The sequence below is a fragment of the Podarcis tiliguerta genome (assembly GCF_965153285.1).
Source record: "Podarcis tiliguerta genome assembly, chromosome: W".
Taxonomy (NCBI): domain Eukaryota; kingdom Metazoa; phylum Chordata; class Lepidosauria; order Squamata; family Lacertidae; genus Podarcis; species Podarcis tiliguerta.
This window is the reverse complement of record NC_139552.1, coordinates 14,459,777-14,477,859: the sequence shown is the minus strand read 5'-3', so window position 1 is coordinate 14,477,859 and position 18,083 is coordinate 14,459,777. Positions and strand designations below refer to the sequence as shown.

General features: G+C 44.6%; 1 protein-coding gene and 1 long non-coding RNA gene across 2 annotated transcripts in view; both read right to left on the bottom strand.

The window, feature by feature from the left end:
- Nucleotides 1-2,701: 2,701 nt before the first annotated feature.
- LOC310668749 lies at nt 2,702-3,874 on the bottom strand. Its single transcript, XR_014506832.1, has 3 exons — nt 3,700-3,874; nt 3,072-3,260; nt 2,702-3,035 (listed from the first exon to the last, which is right to left on the bottom strand). It is a non-coding gene; the product is annotated as an uncharacterized lncRNA (long non-coding RNA).
- A 386-nt stretch (nt 3,875-4,260) lies between these two features.
- LOC310668866 (large ribosomal subunit protein uL29-like) overlaps nt 4,261-18,083 on the bottom strand; it is a 455,615-nt gene continuing 441,792 nt past the window's right edge. The window contains exon 4 of the mRNA XM_083422227.1: nt 4,261-4,475. Within this exon, the coding sequence (XP_083278353.1) occupies nt 4,326-4,475 (150 nt within the window). The 3' untranslated portion in view covers nt 4,261-4,325. The remainder of the gene's footprint in view (nt 4,476-18,083) is intronic.

Sequence of the window (18,083 nt, the reverse complement as noted above, 5' to 3'; positions counted from 1 at the left end):
GAAATTTAAGATAAAATTTTGATAAAACAGGACTGGAGTCACACAGCAGTTCATAACATAAAGGAAATGAACTACAAATTCATGTGCCAGCAATTCAGGCTCCAGTGATGATGTTTCAAGGAGCTGAGGAAGATCCTCCACAAGCAACCATCAACCAAAGGAGACAATGCCAAGCGACCCAGATCAAGCAGTCAACATGGTTCCTCCAGATGTTGTGGACTATAAGACCAAGAAGGCTTTCTCCCGGGCAGACATTTAACTGATAATATGAGAAACATAATTAATATTTTAGAATTTCTACAAGAGAAGATTAATACAAAGGCAGTTTTGATATTTGTGGACGCGGAGAAAGCCTTTGATAATATTTCTTGGAGTTTTATGAAGAAGAATTTACAGGGGATGGGGGTAGGACAAGGCTTTGAAAATGGTATAAGTGCAATTTATTCTGAAGAAAAGGCTAAATTAATTGTAAATAATGTTGTGACGGAGGAATTCAAGATAGAAAAAGGAACACGACAAGGTTGCCCAATTTCCCCATTGCTTTTTATATCGGTCCTGGAGGTTCTGTTGAACATGATTAGAAGGGACCAATTGGTTAAAGGCATACAGGTCGGAGCTAAACAGTACAAATTGAGAGCATTTGCAGATGACTTAGTACTGACATTACAGGAGCCAGAATCTAGTACTAAAAGAGTTTTGGAATTAATTCAAGAATTTGGTCAGGTTGCAGGATTTAAATTGAATAAGTTAAAAACAAAGGTTTTAGGGAAAAAAATCTAACAGTGAATGAGAGAGAGAGGTTTCAGAATGAGACAGGTTTAACAGTGGTTAAGAGAGTAAAATATTTGGGGATTAATATGACAGCTAAAAATGGGAACTTATTTAAAGACAACTATGAAAAATGCTGGACGGAAGTGAAAAAAGATTTAGAAATTTGGTCAAATTTGAAGCTTTCACTGCTAGGCCGTATTGCTGCGATAAAAATGAATGTATTGCCTAAAATGTTATATTTGTTACAAACATTGCAAGTCATGGACAAAATGGATTGTTTCAAGAAGTGGCAGAGAGACATTTCTAGATTTGTCTGGCAGGGCAAGAAGCCTAGAATAAAATTTAAAATATTAACGGATGCAAAGGAAAGAGGTGGATTTGCCCTGCCAGACCTTAAACTGTATTATGAATCAGCAGCTTTCTGCTGGCTGAAAGAATGGCTGCTTCTTGAACACACAGACATTTTGGATCTAGAAGGCTTTAATAATGCATTTGGATGGAACGCATATTTGTGGTATGACAAGGTTAAAGTGCATAAAGCATTTAAAAATCATATTGTCAGGAAAGCATTGTTCAATGTCTGGATAAGATATAAAGACTTACTTGAAAATAAAACCCCAAGGTGGCTGTCACCGATGGAAGCGAAGGCTCTGAAAAAGCTCAATATGGAGGCCAAATGGCCGAAATATTGGGAAATTTTGGAACAAGAGGGAGATAAATTGAAATTGCAGAGTTTTGAAAAGTTAAAAAACAAAGTGCGAGATTGGCTTCATTATTATCAGATAATGGAGGCATATAAATTGGATAAGAAAATTGGCTTCCAGGTGGAAAAATCAAAATTGGAAACAGAATTGTTAGAACCCAAAACTAAGATTTTGTCAAAAATGTATAACTTGCTGCTGAAATGGAACACTCAGGATGAAACAATAAAATCTGCTATGATTAAATGGGCACAAGATGTTGGACATAATATAATGATGGCTGACTGGGAACAGTCATGGACCACAGGTATGAAATTTACGTCATGTAATGCCTTATGAGAGAATATTATGAAAATGATATACAGGTGGTACATGACACAAGTCAAGCTAGCAAAACTCTTATCATTTGCCCAATAATAAATGCTGGAAATGTAAAGAAACTGAAGGTACTTTTTTCCACCTTTGGTGGATGTGCCCAAGGATTAAGGCTTTCTGGGAGATGATTTACAATGAAATGAAAAAGGTATTTAAATATACCTTTCTGAAGAAACCAGAGGCATTCCTCCTGGGCATGGTTGGCCAATTGGTGTTAAAGAAGGATAGAACTTTCTTTATGTATGCTACAACGGCAGCAAGAATACTTATCGCAAAGTATTGGAAGACACAAGAATTACCCACTCTGGAAGAATGGCAGATGAAGGTGATGGACTATATGGAATTGGCGGAAATGACCGGCAGAATCCGAGACCAGGGAGAAGAGTCAGTGGAAGAAGATTGGAAGAAATTTAAAGACTACTTACAGAAACATTGTAAAATTAATGAATGTTAGAATGATGCTGGATTGAAGTTAAGTGGGATTTTTTAGCAGCAATGTTAAGGAATATGTAAAAATGGATTGTTAACAGCTGATAATTTAAAGCTATAAAATGTTAAGACAAAAGATTAAGATAAAATTAAAGAGGGAAAGGATTTGCTGAATTAACCAATTGAACTGGAATGCAAGAAAGGGAGGTGTGAGGAGGTCAGGGAAACAAGTAAATGAAATATATGATATGGAAAGATTGATTTGTTTTTAACTGTTTCTATTTTGTATCTTTTTTCTCTTATACTCTTTTTAATTTTTTATATATTTTTTTCTTCTTTTTTCAAATTTTTGTAATATATTGAAAAATTTAATAAATATCTTTAAAAAAAAAAAAAAGATGTTGTGGACTATAAAATCAGCCCAGGACAGCATGGCCCATGGCCACAGCTGATGAGAGCGGCTGTCTAGAAACTTGGCCCATCCCCAGGGTATATGGGCCTATGGGGTGACTCACTCTAAGGTTGCCTCATATGCGTTATTTGCTTCCACAGGAAAGTACTTACCCTCACTGTGGCAACAGATCATTTGTTAATAGAAAAACCTAGTGGTGTAAATGGATAAGAGACATCACACCACAGCCTATGTCTCTCTTCCCATCGAGGGTGGGGGAGTTTGCAGCTCAAGTGTCAAGTTTGGGTGTTAAATGTTTCAGTTGAGACCCTTTTACTAGCCATTAGGTTCGATGGACTATACTTTCTCTGGCTGGATCATCACCAAAACACTATTGGAAATACCTTGGGCTTGGATGGTGAAATAGGAACCTGTCCACGAATCTCATTCTTTTTCCTGAACATTTTCTTTTCCTTGGGAGTTTTGGTAAAAAAAAAAGGGGGGGGAAGCATACCCACCTTCCAACCTACTTCCTTCACCGCCCCCTTCAAAAATCAGGCTCTTTGCACTGCAGATACCATTAAGCTTAAATTCTTCTAAGCGTCTGTCAGGGAACTGCCATCGGAGCGGGAGGTGGAGAGGAGGCTCCCGGACGATGGAGGAGAGGGTCCTAGTAGGAGGAGGGACAGCCCATCCGCTGGGGAAGGTAATCAGCGTTACACCAGTGGAGAAGGGGAGGAGATAGAGGAATCGGAGGGGTGGCTCCAGGACTCTTCGCAGGAGACCAGCGGAGAGGGGACAAGTGCTCCTTTGCCCACACCCACCTTGCGCAGAAAGCTTTCGCGCAGGCAACGGGGGAGGAAACTGGGCGTCAAACAGCTTTTATGTTGGAAGCGGTTTAAGAAATGCCCACTGACGGATTCTGCCAGCGACTGAGGCAGCCACGGAATAGAGGCTGTCCTGTCAGAAAGGGTTCAACCATGCAAGCTAGCCATGAGTAAAGGCAACTTACGCACAAGCAATCCCTAGAACCATTACAGCGTCTCTATATAAATTGCCTTGATATTGTCTTCTAAACCACACATCTACTTAGATATTGTTATGTCTTCACTTACTGTGGGCTTGCTGTAGTTCTCTAGGACCGTACACTGATTGTCAATTTGAATATTTAATTCTCTCTCCTCCCTTTGTCTCATTCATGCCTTGTTAGGTAGACTTAGATCACATCCTTGTTGTTGTGCCTTTGGGGGCGGTGTCAAACTCTTGGAAGGTTGCAGTGCCTGCTGTGGCTGTAGAGACATCCACGCTGCAGTGAAAACACATGGCTTGCCTTAATATTGGGAACTGTGGTCTGTTAAGGGTGCTGGTAATTGTAGCTCCATGAATGGGCAAACTACAGTTCTGAGGGTTTTTAGGGAAAGCCATGTGCTTTAAATGTATGGAGTGGATGTGACCTTATTTTTTGACTGACAGGGTATTATCCTCAAAAGCATATCTTTGAAATCTGACCATCTTTCAAAAAACCCTCAGTTACCCTCCCAGAGCTGCAAGAAACCACGAGATGCAACTATAGCCAAAACAATGAGATGCAACTATAGCCAAAACACTTTTAATAGGAAAATGCTGGCCAGAGGATAAGAATGCTGCAGAGTTAGGGCTCATGCCTTCACAGCATATTTCCGAGGCGGGTACCAGTGTTCTTTTCGCTGCTGCTTTTTGGTCTTCAGACCTTCTTCATGTTTGTTTAGCCTGCGCCGCATGGCATGTGTCTTCTTAGGCCACAAGTCTAGAGGCTTGTATTTCTTGCCCTGTTTGCAGAACAGAGAAGCTAGGCTCAGAATGGACTTTTAGAAGAGATACCGGAGACCTCATGAACAAAAACAGAGGCTGCTGCAGTTTGAAATTCTGGGTACTCAAAAATGTGACCACTTTTGTGTCAGTAAGGCTTGGTGAAGGCTACTTGCCTGGCTGCCTGTGGCAAATGCAAACACTACAAAAGGACTAGCCATTGTAATGGCTATATGCTCCCTCCAGGATCAGAGGGCACTAAGCCTCTCAATACCAGTTGCTGGAGAACAGTGCATGTCTAATCCAGGGATGGAGAACCTTGGGTCCTCCAGCTGTTGCTTAACTAAAACCCTCATCGTACCTGACCACTGGCTGTGTTCACTGGGAATGATGGGAGTTGTAGTTCAGCAGCACCTGGAGGGCCAAAAGTTCTTCATGCCTGGTCAACTCAAACTGGCACATAGAGAGCTGCCTTATACTCAGTCAGTCCAATGATAACTCTAGCTCAGCATTGTTTACTCTGAGTGGATGTCCAAGGTTTCAAATGGGAACATTGCCAGCTATACCTGGAGATGCAGGGGATTGAACCTGGGACCTTATGCAGGCAGAGTATCATAGAATCATAGAATCATAGAATCATAGAATCATAGAGTTGGAAGAGACCACAAGGGTCATCGAGTCCAACCCCCTGCCAAGCAGGAAACACCATCAGAGCACTCCTGACATATGGTTGTCAAGCCTCTGCTTAAAGTAGATGTTCTGCATGCATAATCTGAAGAGCTATGGCCTGAAAATCTTCAGATACTCATACACAGTAAAATTAATGATGTTTCTTGTCTAGTTTTTTAAATTTTTGCTTACAAAAATCGTATCTCCGCACCACCCAAAATGTGTTTTGGTTAAAGATTTCCAGAAGAGCTGCATCACTGGACATCGGCCCATAGAAAGGTTACCCAGAGGCCCAGACCATTGCTCATAAGTACGACACCCTTAGAGCATTGTGTACCTATACTAGACAACTGCTTAGACCACATGGCCCAGCAAAAGTTATCCAGCAGGAGGCTGCTTAGCAAGTACAGATTCACACTGCATCCATGGAGTTTTGAGCAGTGCTGGTTGTTGGCCTTGCAATCTCTTTGGAAAGACGCCCCCCCACCCCCCATATTGAAATTATCCAAGCTGCCTTAATATTTAATCCACTTAAGGCTCTTCCCAGAGTTCCCAGAGTTAATAGGTTGCATCCAACCAAGGTCTACTCATAACAGAACCACTGGAATTAATGGGGCTAACTTAAGACATGTGCACTCATTTCAATGGTTGTGCTGTAAGAACGGAAAGTGGATGCTTGCGAAGATAACAGCCTGGGACTCCAGCCTGTCTTTTACAGGATTTATTGAGTGCAAAACTTATGTACGGTGCAGAGGTTTCAAAAGCATGTCTGCCTCAATCGCTAGAACCACTTCCAAGCTAGGGAGGAGGTGGGGTTGTGGGCTTCACACCCCTCCCCACACTCGCAGGGGCTGGCTTCAGCCCCCGCGATACCAGGGAATCCTCGGATGCGTCATACCCCGAGCCAGCCAATCAGGTTTTTCGCTCCTTACTGCAGCATTCAGCCTTGGTGTTTAGCTGTGGATTCCTTTTGCTTGGTGACCCCTTATTGCCTTGTGTACAGGAGCAACCGCCGCTGCCGTCCATCGCCAGCCTTAAAGAGAGCTTTCGTGCTGGGGGCTTTTCCTTGCCTGCGATCGCCGACCGCTACAAATTGAGCTGGAATCACGGGGGGGGGGGGTTAATTTACAGGCTTTCTTCTATTTGCGTGTTGCTGGCGTCGGCAGATCAGCTGGTTCCGACCGGCACCGTTGCTCAGGGTGCCACTAGAAGGGCTGCTCTTTTGAGGGGCTGCTCTCCCTGGGATCTCCTCTTCCTCCCAAGCTCTAGACCGCCTTTTCCGCGTCACGGGCGCTTCGCTTCCCTGTTCCAGGAGTGGTAACGTATTGAAAAGGAATTTTCTTGGGGCTATTTGAATTTATTAGTGGCAGGAGCGGGAGAATAGCGGCGCTCTGGGGTTCGTTCTTAGTTGGCTGGCAAAAATTATTCTCCAGGGTTGCCTGGGTTACTAGGGCAGCGTTGCAGTCGGGAGGCACACGGAAGCGTGCTGGGCCCATAACCTGTTGTTGGGATACTGCCAGGGAGACAAAGTCCATCTTGACCTCCAAGTCGTCTCCGGACGTCCATTGATCTCCCGTAGACACGCAGTATCAGCAATTAGCGACATGAGCTCCAGAAATAGCTTGCCAAAGATCCAGAGCTCTTGCACACTCTATCAGCATATATGCACAACGAAAGATGCACACAGGAGAGCATGATTTAGAAGTTTATTCAGCGTTGATCAGAACAAAGAAAAACCATGACTGCCTGCTTGAGAGAGTTTCCGGCAGTGAGGGAGAAACGAAAGCAAAAGACACAACAGAAACATCCTGTGAGACAGGAAATACGCAGGCTGTGACACAAACATCCTGCTCCCTTTTAAGGTGGAACGGAAATATCCTAACAGTGACCACCCGGCAGCAGCCATAAGCAGCCGCCATCTTAGGAGAGGCAACCCCAGCCTCAATTGCAGCCCATTCTGTGCTCCTTGCTCGTCTTAGTGTTTCCTGATTGTGCGCAATTCTCCGTCCCCTTAAAAAAGACTAATCGTCCGCGGCGTGCAGGGGTTAATAGCGTGTGTGGAGTCCTTTGCAGCCGAACCGAGGGTGATCGTTACCAGTCGCCTTGGTTACCATTCGTAGCACCCCCATTTTACGGAACCCACGTGTTTCGCAGCAGTAGTTCCGAACAGCGGCCATTTTAGGTGAGGCAGCCAGCTGTCGGCGCCGCGTTTCTGCTGATTTCTGTTTCTCTGCCTAGTGTTAACCCTGGGTCTGCCACTTACCCTTTTAATTCATTCTCTTTAATTCATTACCCCTTTTAATTCACTTTTAATTCACTCACATTTTAAAGGGCTGCATCCCCCCCTCTGCAAATTGAAAGGAAGTATCGGAATTGGCGTATTTATAATCATCCCTCCCTGCTGGGAGTTTAGCGCTCTGTATTAAGCGTCCGGAAAAACAAGAGCAGTTAAGAGCGGGGAGCGTCCAAGGCTAGCGGCTTATCCCTGCGCCGCTGGGGGGGGGGGGGCTCGGGAGCAGATCGACACCCCACGCTGCCTGTTCTTCTCAGGCTCATTCCAGCATCATAATTTTAATTGACTTTGTAGATTTTGTGGATTTTATAAGGACCATAGTAAAGTGCTTTGTGCAAAATTATAACGACAATTTTATTGGAATCAAGCAAGTCTGGAATTTAAGTGCCCAGTGCATGAATTTACTGGTCCCTTAGCTGATATTAGGCCTGGGTGCAGGACTCTATTGGTCTATTATTTGGTATTAGGTGCCGGATTTGAATTCAAGTGCTCGGCAAATAGTTTAATTGGATGTGAATCAAGCGCTTGACTCAGGGCAAATTTCGATTAGGAGCAATTTAAGCGTGTGGGGCAGGACCTAATTACACAGACTGGGGACCCAGTGCTGCTAACTAGGATTATAAGAGTTTAAGGGGGATGCTTTGGTATTATAACATTACATTGCAATTCTAACCTTAATTTAAGGAGCTTGCTGCCTACGTTGTTGGGGCATTGCAGGAGTGTTCAGCTTCTTTCTACCAGACTTTTAGAAAACATCTGAAGGCAGCCCTGTTTAGGGAAGCTTTTAATGTTTGATGTATTAGAGGATTTAAATTTTTTTTTGGAAGCCGCCCAGAGTGGCTGGGGAAGCCCAGCCAGATGGGCGGGGTACAAATAACAAATTATTATTATTATTATTATTATTATTATTATTATTATTATTATTATTATTATTATTATGGTTAGCAACACACCTTTAGTTTTGCCTTCTAGTCCTTTCATTTTTAGGTGGTGGCAGAGAAAACTCAATAAGACACTTCTTTTCTCTGGTGCATAAGGCTTGATAGCTAAGCGTTACTGCAACCCAATTAGGGTGCTTCGCGCCTATTGTACCAGCCTTTGTGGGGAATACTGGTCTAACGCGCTCACTGTGAGCTTATATCGGTCGGTATATACTAAATTCTCCGCGGCATGCATAAGTCATTGCCCAGCGTAGTCAATACTGAACTCGCTGGCTTTCCGGGTGCTTTAAAGTACCTCCCAGTGTAGACAATACTGAACTAGCTTGCCTTCATTGTGCTGATTGTATTTTCCAGTGTAGGCAATTCCAAACTAGCTTGCTGACAGTTACAAAATTTACTGCCAGTGTAGTTGTTACTGAACCTGGTTGCTGGTACGCCTGTGTTCGGCATGGCTTCTGGGAGAAACCAACAGGCATCTTCCCGTAATGGCGGCAGGGCTGGCACCTTAGGTGGATCTCAAATGCCCGCTATGCCTTGCGATCCTGAAGCATTTGCCCTATTTTTCTCAGCCTTCGAAACCTTTGATATGCGGTGCAGGCCGGGAGTGAGGGCGCTTCCTGCTCCCCCTCCTGCATCCCAGGATTACATACCTGACACCCTTCCAAGTAATCAAAAGCGCCCTAGTACCTCAGCCTCCGGTCCTGGCACCGCCCCACCAGCAACCACCTCTGGTTCCCGCCCCTTAACACGCTCCCAGTCTTCTCGCTCCCTTAGGTCAAAATCGGGTTCCTCGGGCAGTAGGGCGCCTCACAAAGGGCCTACCAGTACTAACACTCAGCAGGCCATAGATGTGCCCAGTATCTTTCAGGATCCACCACCACAGCCCACAACTGCAGTAGGGGATTCTGGGTCCTCTTCCAATGAGGAACACCAAGGACACCAGGATGTGCCCTCGGCTGCAGCCCCAACCACGACTACCAATGAGGAACAGGGCGGAAAAGGGAAATCCAAGAAGATACACACGTTGAAGAAAAGCAAGAAAAGCAGGACGTCAGACTCCGAGGACCAGTCAGGTACCTCCTCTTCCAATTCAGATAGTGACGCCCCTATGGAAGATTACTGGGGTTTGGGCAAGGACATTTCCGGGCTCCCATTGTGGGTGCACGAGAGGAGGGCCAACTCCCATCGTAAGTCCTTTAACGGGTCCCTAAAATGGAAAGGGGGGTCATTGGTGGAAGATGTAAAAACATCCACCAATGTGTCCACTGACTTTATATTAGGAAACCACTTATCCTAAGAGAAGAGGACTAAGATACTTAATGGGGACTACATTGATATATTTACTCTCCTCCCCCCAACTAAAATGACAGGGAAAGGAGAAAAGAAACGTTTATATGAGAAGCGGAGGTATAGAACCCCCCGAGCCGAGCGCACTTTTGAGAATTGGTTAGACGGGTACCAGGTTTTTATGGGGGTAGTTTCAGCGGCTTATCCCAAATGCACAATGCACCACATTGCACACATGGCGCATGTGAGAATGGTATTTGCACTAGCGGGGGAGAACACAGCTTTATCTTATGATAAAGATTTCCGTAGAAACGCTTCCCTCTTACCATCCACTCGCTGGGACCTGAGGGACCAGAATTATTGGATGGAGCACGTAGGCCCTTATGTTGAAAAGAAATCGCAGGACTCTTCTAATGTCGGGAAGGTGGAGTCAAAGCGGCGATGCCAATGCTGGGACTTCTACAGGGGGGTCTGTTCTCGTACGGCCTGTAAGTATACTCACGAATGTGAGAAGTGCCTCAGCAACCATCCGGCCTCCACATGCTTTAAGGGTAAGCAGCCCTTTTGGGGTGGAAGGGAGTACTCACACCAGGGCACAAGGGGTACCCCCAGACAACCCCATGGGACTGCTGGGAACCGCCAATAGTAGCTCTCTTGGGTTAGCCTTCACTCCAATCAAATTACATCCCTTAAGAACCCTGCTAGATAGTTACCCCAATAAAAAAGCAGCCAGATACCTTTGGGAGGGGTTTTCCTTAGGCTTTAGAATACCGGTTTCTTTCCCACCCAACCCTTGCGATCCTCCTAATCAGAAATCAGTAAGGGAAATGCCAGAGATTGCGAGAAAGAAAATTCATAAGGAAATTGCAGCTGGGAGGGTGGCCAGCCCCTTTAAGCAGCCCCCTATCAACGGTTTGCACATTTCCCCGCTGGGCATTGTCCCTAAAAAAGCCCCCGGGGAATTCCACATGATCCATAATCTTTCCTATCCAAGGGGTGGCTCGGTCAATGATGCCATACCACAAGAGCTTTGTTCAGTAAAATACGCTTTTTTCGACCAAGCCGTAAAACTGATACACAGATTTGGAAAAGGGGCGCTGCTTGCAAAATGTGATATAGAATCGGCCTTTCGCCTCCTGCCAGTGCACCCTGAAGATTTTCGTTGGTTGGGCTTCAGGTTCAAAGGATCATACTTCATTGACAAAGCAATGCCAATGGGTTGCTCAGTGGCATGTGCAGCCTTCGAATCCTTTAGTACATTCCTGGACTGGGCGCTCCAATTCAAAACAGGTTCCAACGGGGTCTCACACTACCTCAATGACTTTATTCTCGTTGCAGCTACAGAACAGCAGTGCACCAACCTGTTGACGGCATTCATCTCCCTAGCAGAGGAACTTGGTGTTCCGTTGGCGGCGGATAAAACCGAGGGCCCGGCTACGACCATGGTTTATCTAGGCATAGAATTAGACACAATTGCCCAGTCCTCCAGGTAACCAAGGGAAAAACTAGTGGCGCTTAGGGACTAAATTCAACAGCTCCTCTCATTAAAAAAGGTTACCCTCAGGCAAATTCAGTCTTTATTAGGTCATCTAAATTTTGCGTGCCGAGTAGTATCCCCGGGCCACCCTTTCTGTGCCCGCCTGGCAAGATTGTCGGCGGGCCTTCATGCTCCCCAACACAGGGTTCGTCTTTCCAAGGCGGTTAAATCCAACCTGGAAGTTTGGCTCCAATTCTTGGACAACTACAATGGCATTTCTCTTTGGCAAGACACCATGCTGCTCCATGCCGATTTTCAAGTCTAATCCGACGTGGCAGGGTTCGGGGTCTATTTCAAGGGGCAGTGGTGCACACAACACTGGCCCTCTGACTGGCAAGGAAAGCTCATCACCCGGGATCTTACCTTTTTAGAATTCTTCCCCATCGTAGTGGCAGTTCATTTATGGGGTGAGGTATTTAGTAACCACAGGGTGTGCTTTGGACCGACAATCAGGCGATAGTATCAGTTCTCTCAACCCAATCATCGTGCTCCCCAAGGGTGGGTAACCTCCTACATTCCTTTGTCCTTCTGTGCCTTGAGCGTAACATCTATTACTCTGCCAAGTTTGTGCCGGGCATTAGTAATGACATCGTGGATGCTCTGTCTCGTTTCCAGATGGATTGCTTCCGCTCGTTAGCACCAGAGGCGCAACAATTGTCGCAGCCTTTCCCGGAGCACCTTTGGAGCCTTGGGAACATGAAGTTATGAAGGGAGTATTGGCCTCACTGGCTCCATCCACGCTGAGATCATACAAAAAGGTGTGGTCGGATTTTGTAAAGTTTCATAACAGTGCATGCAACGCTAACATCACATCCCCTCCCTCGAAGTCCGAAGTCCTAAAATACTTAGTGCACCTGAAAAGCTTAGGCAGAGCTGCAAAGACTCTAAACATCCAGTCAGCCGCAATATCCTTCTTTTGCAAGGTGGCTTATTCCACAGACCCTTGCGTGGACTTTGTTGTGCACAAGGCGCTAGAGGGATGCCGTAGGTTGCAGCCCCCTAGCAATGACAAAAGGAAACCCATAACATTTGACATCCTAAGCCAAATTCACAAAAAAAATAAGAACCATATGTTGGTCAAAATATGAAGCCCACCTATTCTCAGCAGCTTATTCCATTGCATTCTTTGGAGCGCTTCGGATTGTTAGGGTGTGAAACCTAAGACGCTGGCAAATTAGCAATGTCATGTGACTTTAAGTAGTCAAGCTCGTTAAGTTGTTAAGTTGCTCAGTATATAAAGAGTGTTTGTTTTTCTCTACCTGTTGGGGGAGAGGGCGTGAAGCAAAAATGTCTGAAAGCTCCGGAGGTGTTTCTGTTATCTTTCTGCAATAAACCTGTCTTTTGAAAGACAGGCTTCCCTGTGTCGGTTTTTTTTTGCTGCTGAGACTTTGAAGCTTGTACTGCAACAAGAATCTCTGCACTGGACTTAATTAATGCTCTGCAAAGAAAGCTGTTGCTGGTGGCGCAGCGGAAGCGCTTACTGGACCAGTACACAGACTCTCTTACGGATAGGGGAAGTTGTATGCGAAGGTGGCCAGGTTAATGCTCAACGAGGTATTTTGTTAAATGATCTGACCCTTTCCCACATCGATTTGGTTTTGCATATGCGCAGTTCTAAGTCGGACCAGCAAGGAAAAGGGGCCCTTATTAGATTATTGGCAACAAGGAAGACAGGGCCTTGCTCGGTAAAAGACACCAGGAGTTTTCTTTACTTGAGACCTAACTTGTCTGGCCCCCTTCTAATTCATGACAATGGCTCCCTTCTGACTAGGCATCAATTCACACGGGTGATGCGGTTGGCAATTGCGGCTTGCGGCCTTAATGCAGCGGAATTTGCAGCTCATTCCTTCCGGATTGGGGCGGCCACCACTGCCATACACCTGGGCCCCTCGGCAGAAAGGATTAAGGACATGGGGCATTGGAAATCTGATGCTTATAAAACCTATATTAGAATAAATCAATGACTAATTACGCCAGACCTGATCATATCTTGTCATTTCATTTCCCTTCTAGGAGACGCGAGAATTCGTATTTGGATTGTGGGCCACAGTATCGTTCACTGGGCAGCAAGGCAGGTTGTTGCGGCTGGCTTGGGCGAGGGCTGAATTTACCCCCAAATGTAGATGTGACATGGATTGCTAGGAGGGGGATGCGCTGGGCCGAGTTTATGCCGGTCGTGAGGAACAGAGCCTCGATCGAAGGCCCACCAGATGCCTTAGTTATCCAGCTGGGGGAAAACGATTTAGCCTATCAAAAAGCCATAGACTTACAATGGAACATTTTCAGAGACTTTGACGAGCTACTTACTTCTTATCCCAGAATTAACATTCTGTGGTCATCACTGTTGGAAAGGTGGACTTGGAGGGATTGTCGCTGCCCTATTGTGGTGAACAGAGCCAGAAAGATCCTGCAACGTACTGTGGCACGTAGAGTGGCAGCTCGGGGGGGGGGGGATGGGTCCTTGACCACCCCAATATCCAGTTTGCCAAGGTAGCCCTCTACAGAGATGATGGTGTGCATCTTTCGGATGCTGGAAACGATGTTTGGCTGAGCGATATTATGTCAGGGATTAGGGATTGGTTACAGGCTTGAGGGTATTGGCGGCGAGCTTGGGCTGGATTGGCGGTTAGGCATTGGTAGGGGTACTGTTGTATTGTTATGCAGATGAAGGGGGGAAGGAAGCGCCATCACCTTCCCCCATATCAAAGGGTAGTCCGGTAAAGGATTCTGGGGGGGGGGGCGTGGCCTTGTCCTAAGCCTATGGAGGTGTGGGCCCATGGCACGCCCCCGCTTGGTGACCCCGGGGGAGATCCCAGTTGACGTGCATCAGCGGGACTCCCCCTACTGGTGGTTAACGCTTACCAGTCTTCAAGCAAGCAGGCTGAAGCCGGTTAGTTGTTTGGACCAGTGCCTAAGCCAATACCGCTCAATTCCTGTAATCAATAAAGTTGTGGCCTAATTTGACCCATTAACTCGAATTCTTGTGTCTCGTGTCTTTATTTCTGAGGGGGGAGGCTGGAACTTGCCACGCAAAGCCACTTCCGAGCTAGGGAGGAGGTGGGGTTGCGGGCTTCACGCCCCTCCCCACACTCGCAGGGGCTGGCTTCAGCCCCCGCAATACCAGGGAATCCTCGGATGCGTCATACCCCGAGCCCGCCAATCGGCCTCGCCTTACTAAGGTCTGGCGCAGCTGAGGGTCTGCCTCTTTCCCACGCCGCAGCTGACCAGGTTTTCCCTCCCCTCCTACCCATTAGGCTAGGCTCTCTGACATTGCCATGGACTTCGGTTGGTCACCGTCAAGGGGCCTGGTAGGAATTTTCCCAATTGGCAGATTGGCACCAGCCACTTGGTTTTTGCCTACCTCGTAGCAAACCGTCACAACTCCCCAGTATTGGCAGTTAGGCATTGGTAGGGGTACTGTTGTATTGTTATGCAAATGAAGGGGGGAAGGAAGCGCAATCGTGTCTTTATTTCTGAGGGGGGAGGCGGGAACTCGCCACGCAACAGTATCAGGAAGTGGTCCTTGCCTGTTCCCCCTCCAGCAGAAAAAACCTGGAAGCCCCCCTCTTCTTTTCTTTTCCTTACGTGGAAAACTACGAGATGGAATCTGCTCTTTTCTCTCTTTGGTAGCAGCCTTTGTTTTTTTGTTTTTTTTGCGAGTAAATTTTTATTATTTTCTCTACATATTCTTGTTCCAACAATCCATATTATTAACATACATTCCCTTTGACTCTGCCGAGTCTTGACTCCCCTCCCTCCCTCCCTGCAACTGGTATATTTAACTGTTGTGATTTTAGCCCCCACCAATTGCCACGCTGGCAGGAAACAGCAGATGCTGTTTACATCATGTGGTTTGGCACAGCGTGAGAAAGGATGTGAGATTCTGTTCTCAGCGTGACTCTCACTGTGTGCTGAGAGGAGGAGTCTCTTTAAGTCTTCTCTTCGACTCTCAGGAGAGAGCTGGGTGTGTGGCAAAACCCAGGGCTTGACTGCTCAGACATGCAGTCCTTTGTGTTTGTTGTTTTGCAGTAAATAAATGTAGTAATGAAACTACAAGACTGCCTTTTCCCTCTGATGTTTGCAAGGGAAATTAGTATGCTTCCTCATGAGAGAGAGGCTGCTTATTTGACCAGTCACCTGGACTGAAGGAGGATTCCTGAATGGCAGCCAGGGAGTGACCATCAGAATGTTTCGCCTTTCGAGTGCACCAGGCGACCCCCTTTTTTCTTCGTGCACATTATTCTTACATTGATACTATTATACATTGAAGGTATTATGCTAATCCTGCTAGTGTCTTAACATTTTTGCAGTTCTCCTTTAGATATTCAATGAATTTACTCCAGTTATTCTTGTATCTTTGGTCTTCCTGGTCTCGGATCCTCGCTGACATTTTGGCAAGCTCTGCAAATTCTGTCATCTTCACCTGCCACTCCTGGATGGTTGGTATATCTTGTGCTTTCCATCTTTGGGCCAGGAGGGTTCTTGCGGCGGCCGTAGCGTACATAAACAAATTCTGGTCTCCCCTTTTGATTTCCATTCCTATTAGACCTAATAGGCACGCTTCCGGTCTTTTGGGAAAGGTATACCTGAATATTTTTTTAAGTTCATTATAAATTGATTCCCAATTTTTTTTAACCTTATCACAGGTCCACCACATATGAAAGTAATCACCATCTACTTTCTTACATTTCCAACACTTTCTTTCTCTCTTTCTATACATTTTAGCCAATTTTATTGGCATTAAATGCCATTTATACAACATTTTTAATACGTTTTCCTTCAAAGCCATACATCCTGTGAATCTTAAGCCCTCCTTCCATAATTTCTTTCCACGCTTCCAATGCAATGTTATGCCCAATATCAATCGCCCATTTTATCATCGATTCCTTTACTTCTTCATCTTTTGTGTACCATTCAAGCAGTAGGTCGTACATTCGAGATAATGTTTTACCTTTGTACTCTATTAACTCAATTTGGAATTTTGATTTTTTTGTCCTCAAACCCGTTTCTCCTTTTATCTTTGCTCAATAAGTTATTGATCTGATGATATTGTAACCACCCTGTTAATATCTTTCGAATTTGTTCGTATGGTTTGAGCTTTACCCCCTTATCTGTTTTCCTGGTAATATCCTCATATGTTACTCTTTTCCCTTCCATATTTACTTTTTCCGTTGTCAGCACCTCAATTGGTGATATCCACCGTGGTGTCTTTCTTTCCAAAAGGTTTTTATTTCGGTCCTACACTTCATATAATGATTTTCTGATGACATGATTTAAGAAGCCTTTATGAACTTTTACTTTATTATACCATAGATATGAATGCCAACCATATCTATTGTTGTGGCCCTCAAGATCTAAGAGGTCGGTGTTTTCCAATGTCAATCATTCTTTTAGCCATACCAAACAGGAGGCTTTGTAATATAAGATCAGGTCCAGTAGGTCGAAGCCTCCTCTCTCTTTCTTATCTACTAATATCTTCATTTTTATCCTTGGCTTCTTCCCCTGCAAGACAAATTTCGAAAACTTTTTTTGCCAGTCCCTGAGTTGTCTTGTCCCTTTAATCACCGGTATTACTTGGAATAAAAATAACAATCTGGGTAAAATATTCATTTTTATCACAGAAATTCTGCCTAGGAATGACAATTTTAATCTGCTCCATATCTCTAAGTCCTTCTTAATTTCTTTCCAAACAATCTCATAGTTATCTTTATACAAGTTTATATTTTTTGTTGTCAACCAAATTCCCAGATATTTTACTTTTTTAGCTATCATAATTCCTGAGTCTACTTGTAATTCTTCCGCCTCATCTTTCTTCATATTTTTTACTAAGATTTTTGTCTTATTTTTGTTAAGTCTAAACCCTGATACCTTCCCAAACTCTTCCATCTTTTTTATCGCCTCTTTCGCACTTTGTTTTTGTTCTTCCAAAGCTAGGGCTAAGTCATCTGCGAAGGCTCTTACTTTAAATTCTTTTTGTCCCACCTTAATACCTCTAACCTCTGATGACTCTCTTAGGTTCTTATTTAGGACCTCCAGAACTGTAATAAATAACAAAGGGGACAAGGGACACCCCTGCCTGGTGCCCTTAGTAATCTCAAAGTTGTCTGACATATTACTGATTATTAGTTTTGCTTTTGGGTCTGAATATATCGTGTCAATACCTCTCAGAAACTTTTCACCGGTTCCTAATACTTTTAAATTTTCTTTCATGAAATGCCAAGATACATTGTCAAACGCTTTTTCCGCATCTACAAACATTAGTGCTGCCTGTTTCTCATTTCTCACCTCCAAATACTCAATTATATTTACCAAATTTCTTACATTGTCCCTCAGTTGCCTCCCCAGCAGAAAGCCTGTTTGGTCTTTATGAATTACCTTGCTTAACACCATTTTTAGTCTATCTGCCAGTATATTCGCAAATAACTTCTAATCGTTATTCAATAATGAAATTGGTCTGAAGCTTTTTACATCTAATATATCAGCGTCTTTCTTTGGGATCAATGTAATATAGACTTCTTTCCAGGTGTTTGGCATCCTTCCTTCTCTTAAAACTTTATTCATTACTTCACTTAATACTGGTGTTAAATGTCCCGCTAATGTTTTGTAATATTTCGCAGAAATACCGTCTGGTCCTGGGGCCTTCCCTATTTTCATTCTTTTTATTGCCTTCGTGATTCCTTGTTCTGTTATTTTCTGGTTAAGCATTCTTTTTTCTTCTTCTGAGATTTGGTGTAGTTGGTGATCTTGGATGTAATTTTCTATTCTCTTGTTGTCCTCTTTTTCTTTCCTATAAAGTTCTCTGTAAAATCTCTGAAATACTTTCCTAATTTCTTTCGGATCTTGTATCACTTTGTCTCCATCTTTTATTTTACAAATTGTATTCTGTTTTTGTCTTGCCTTT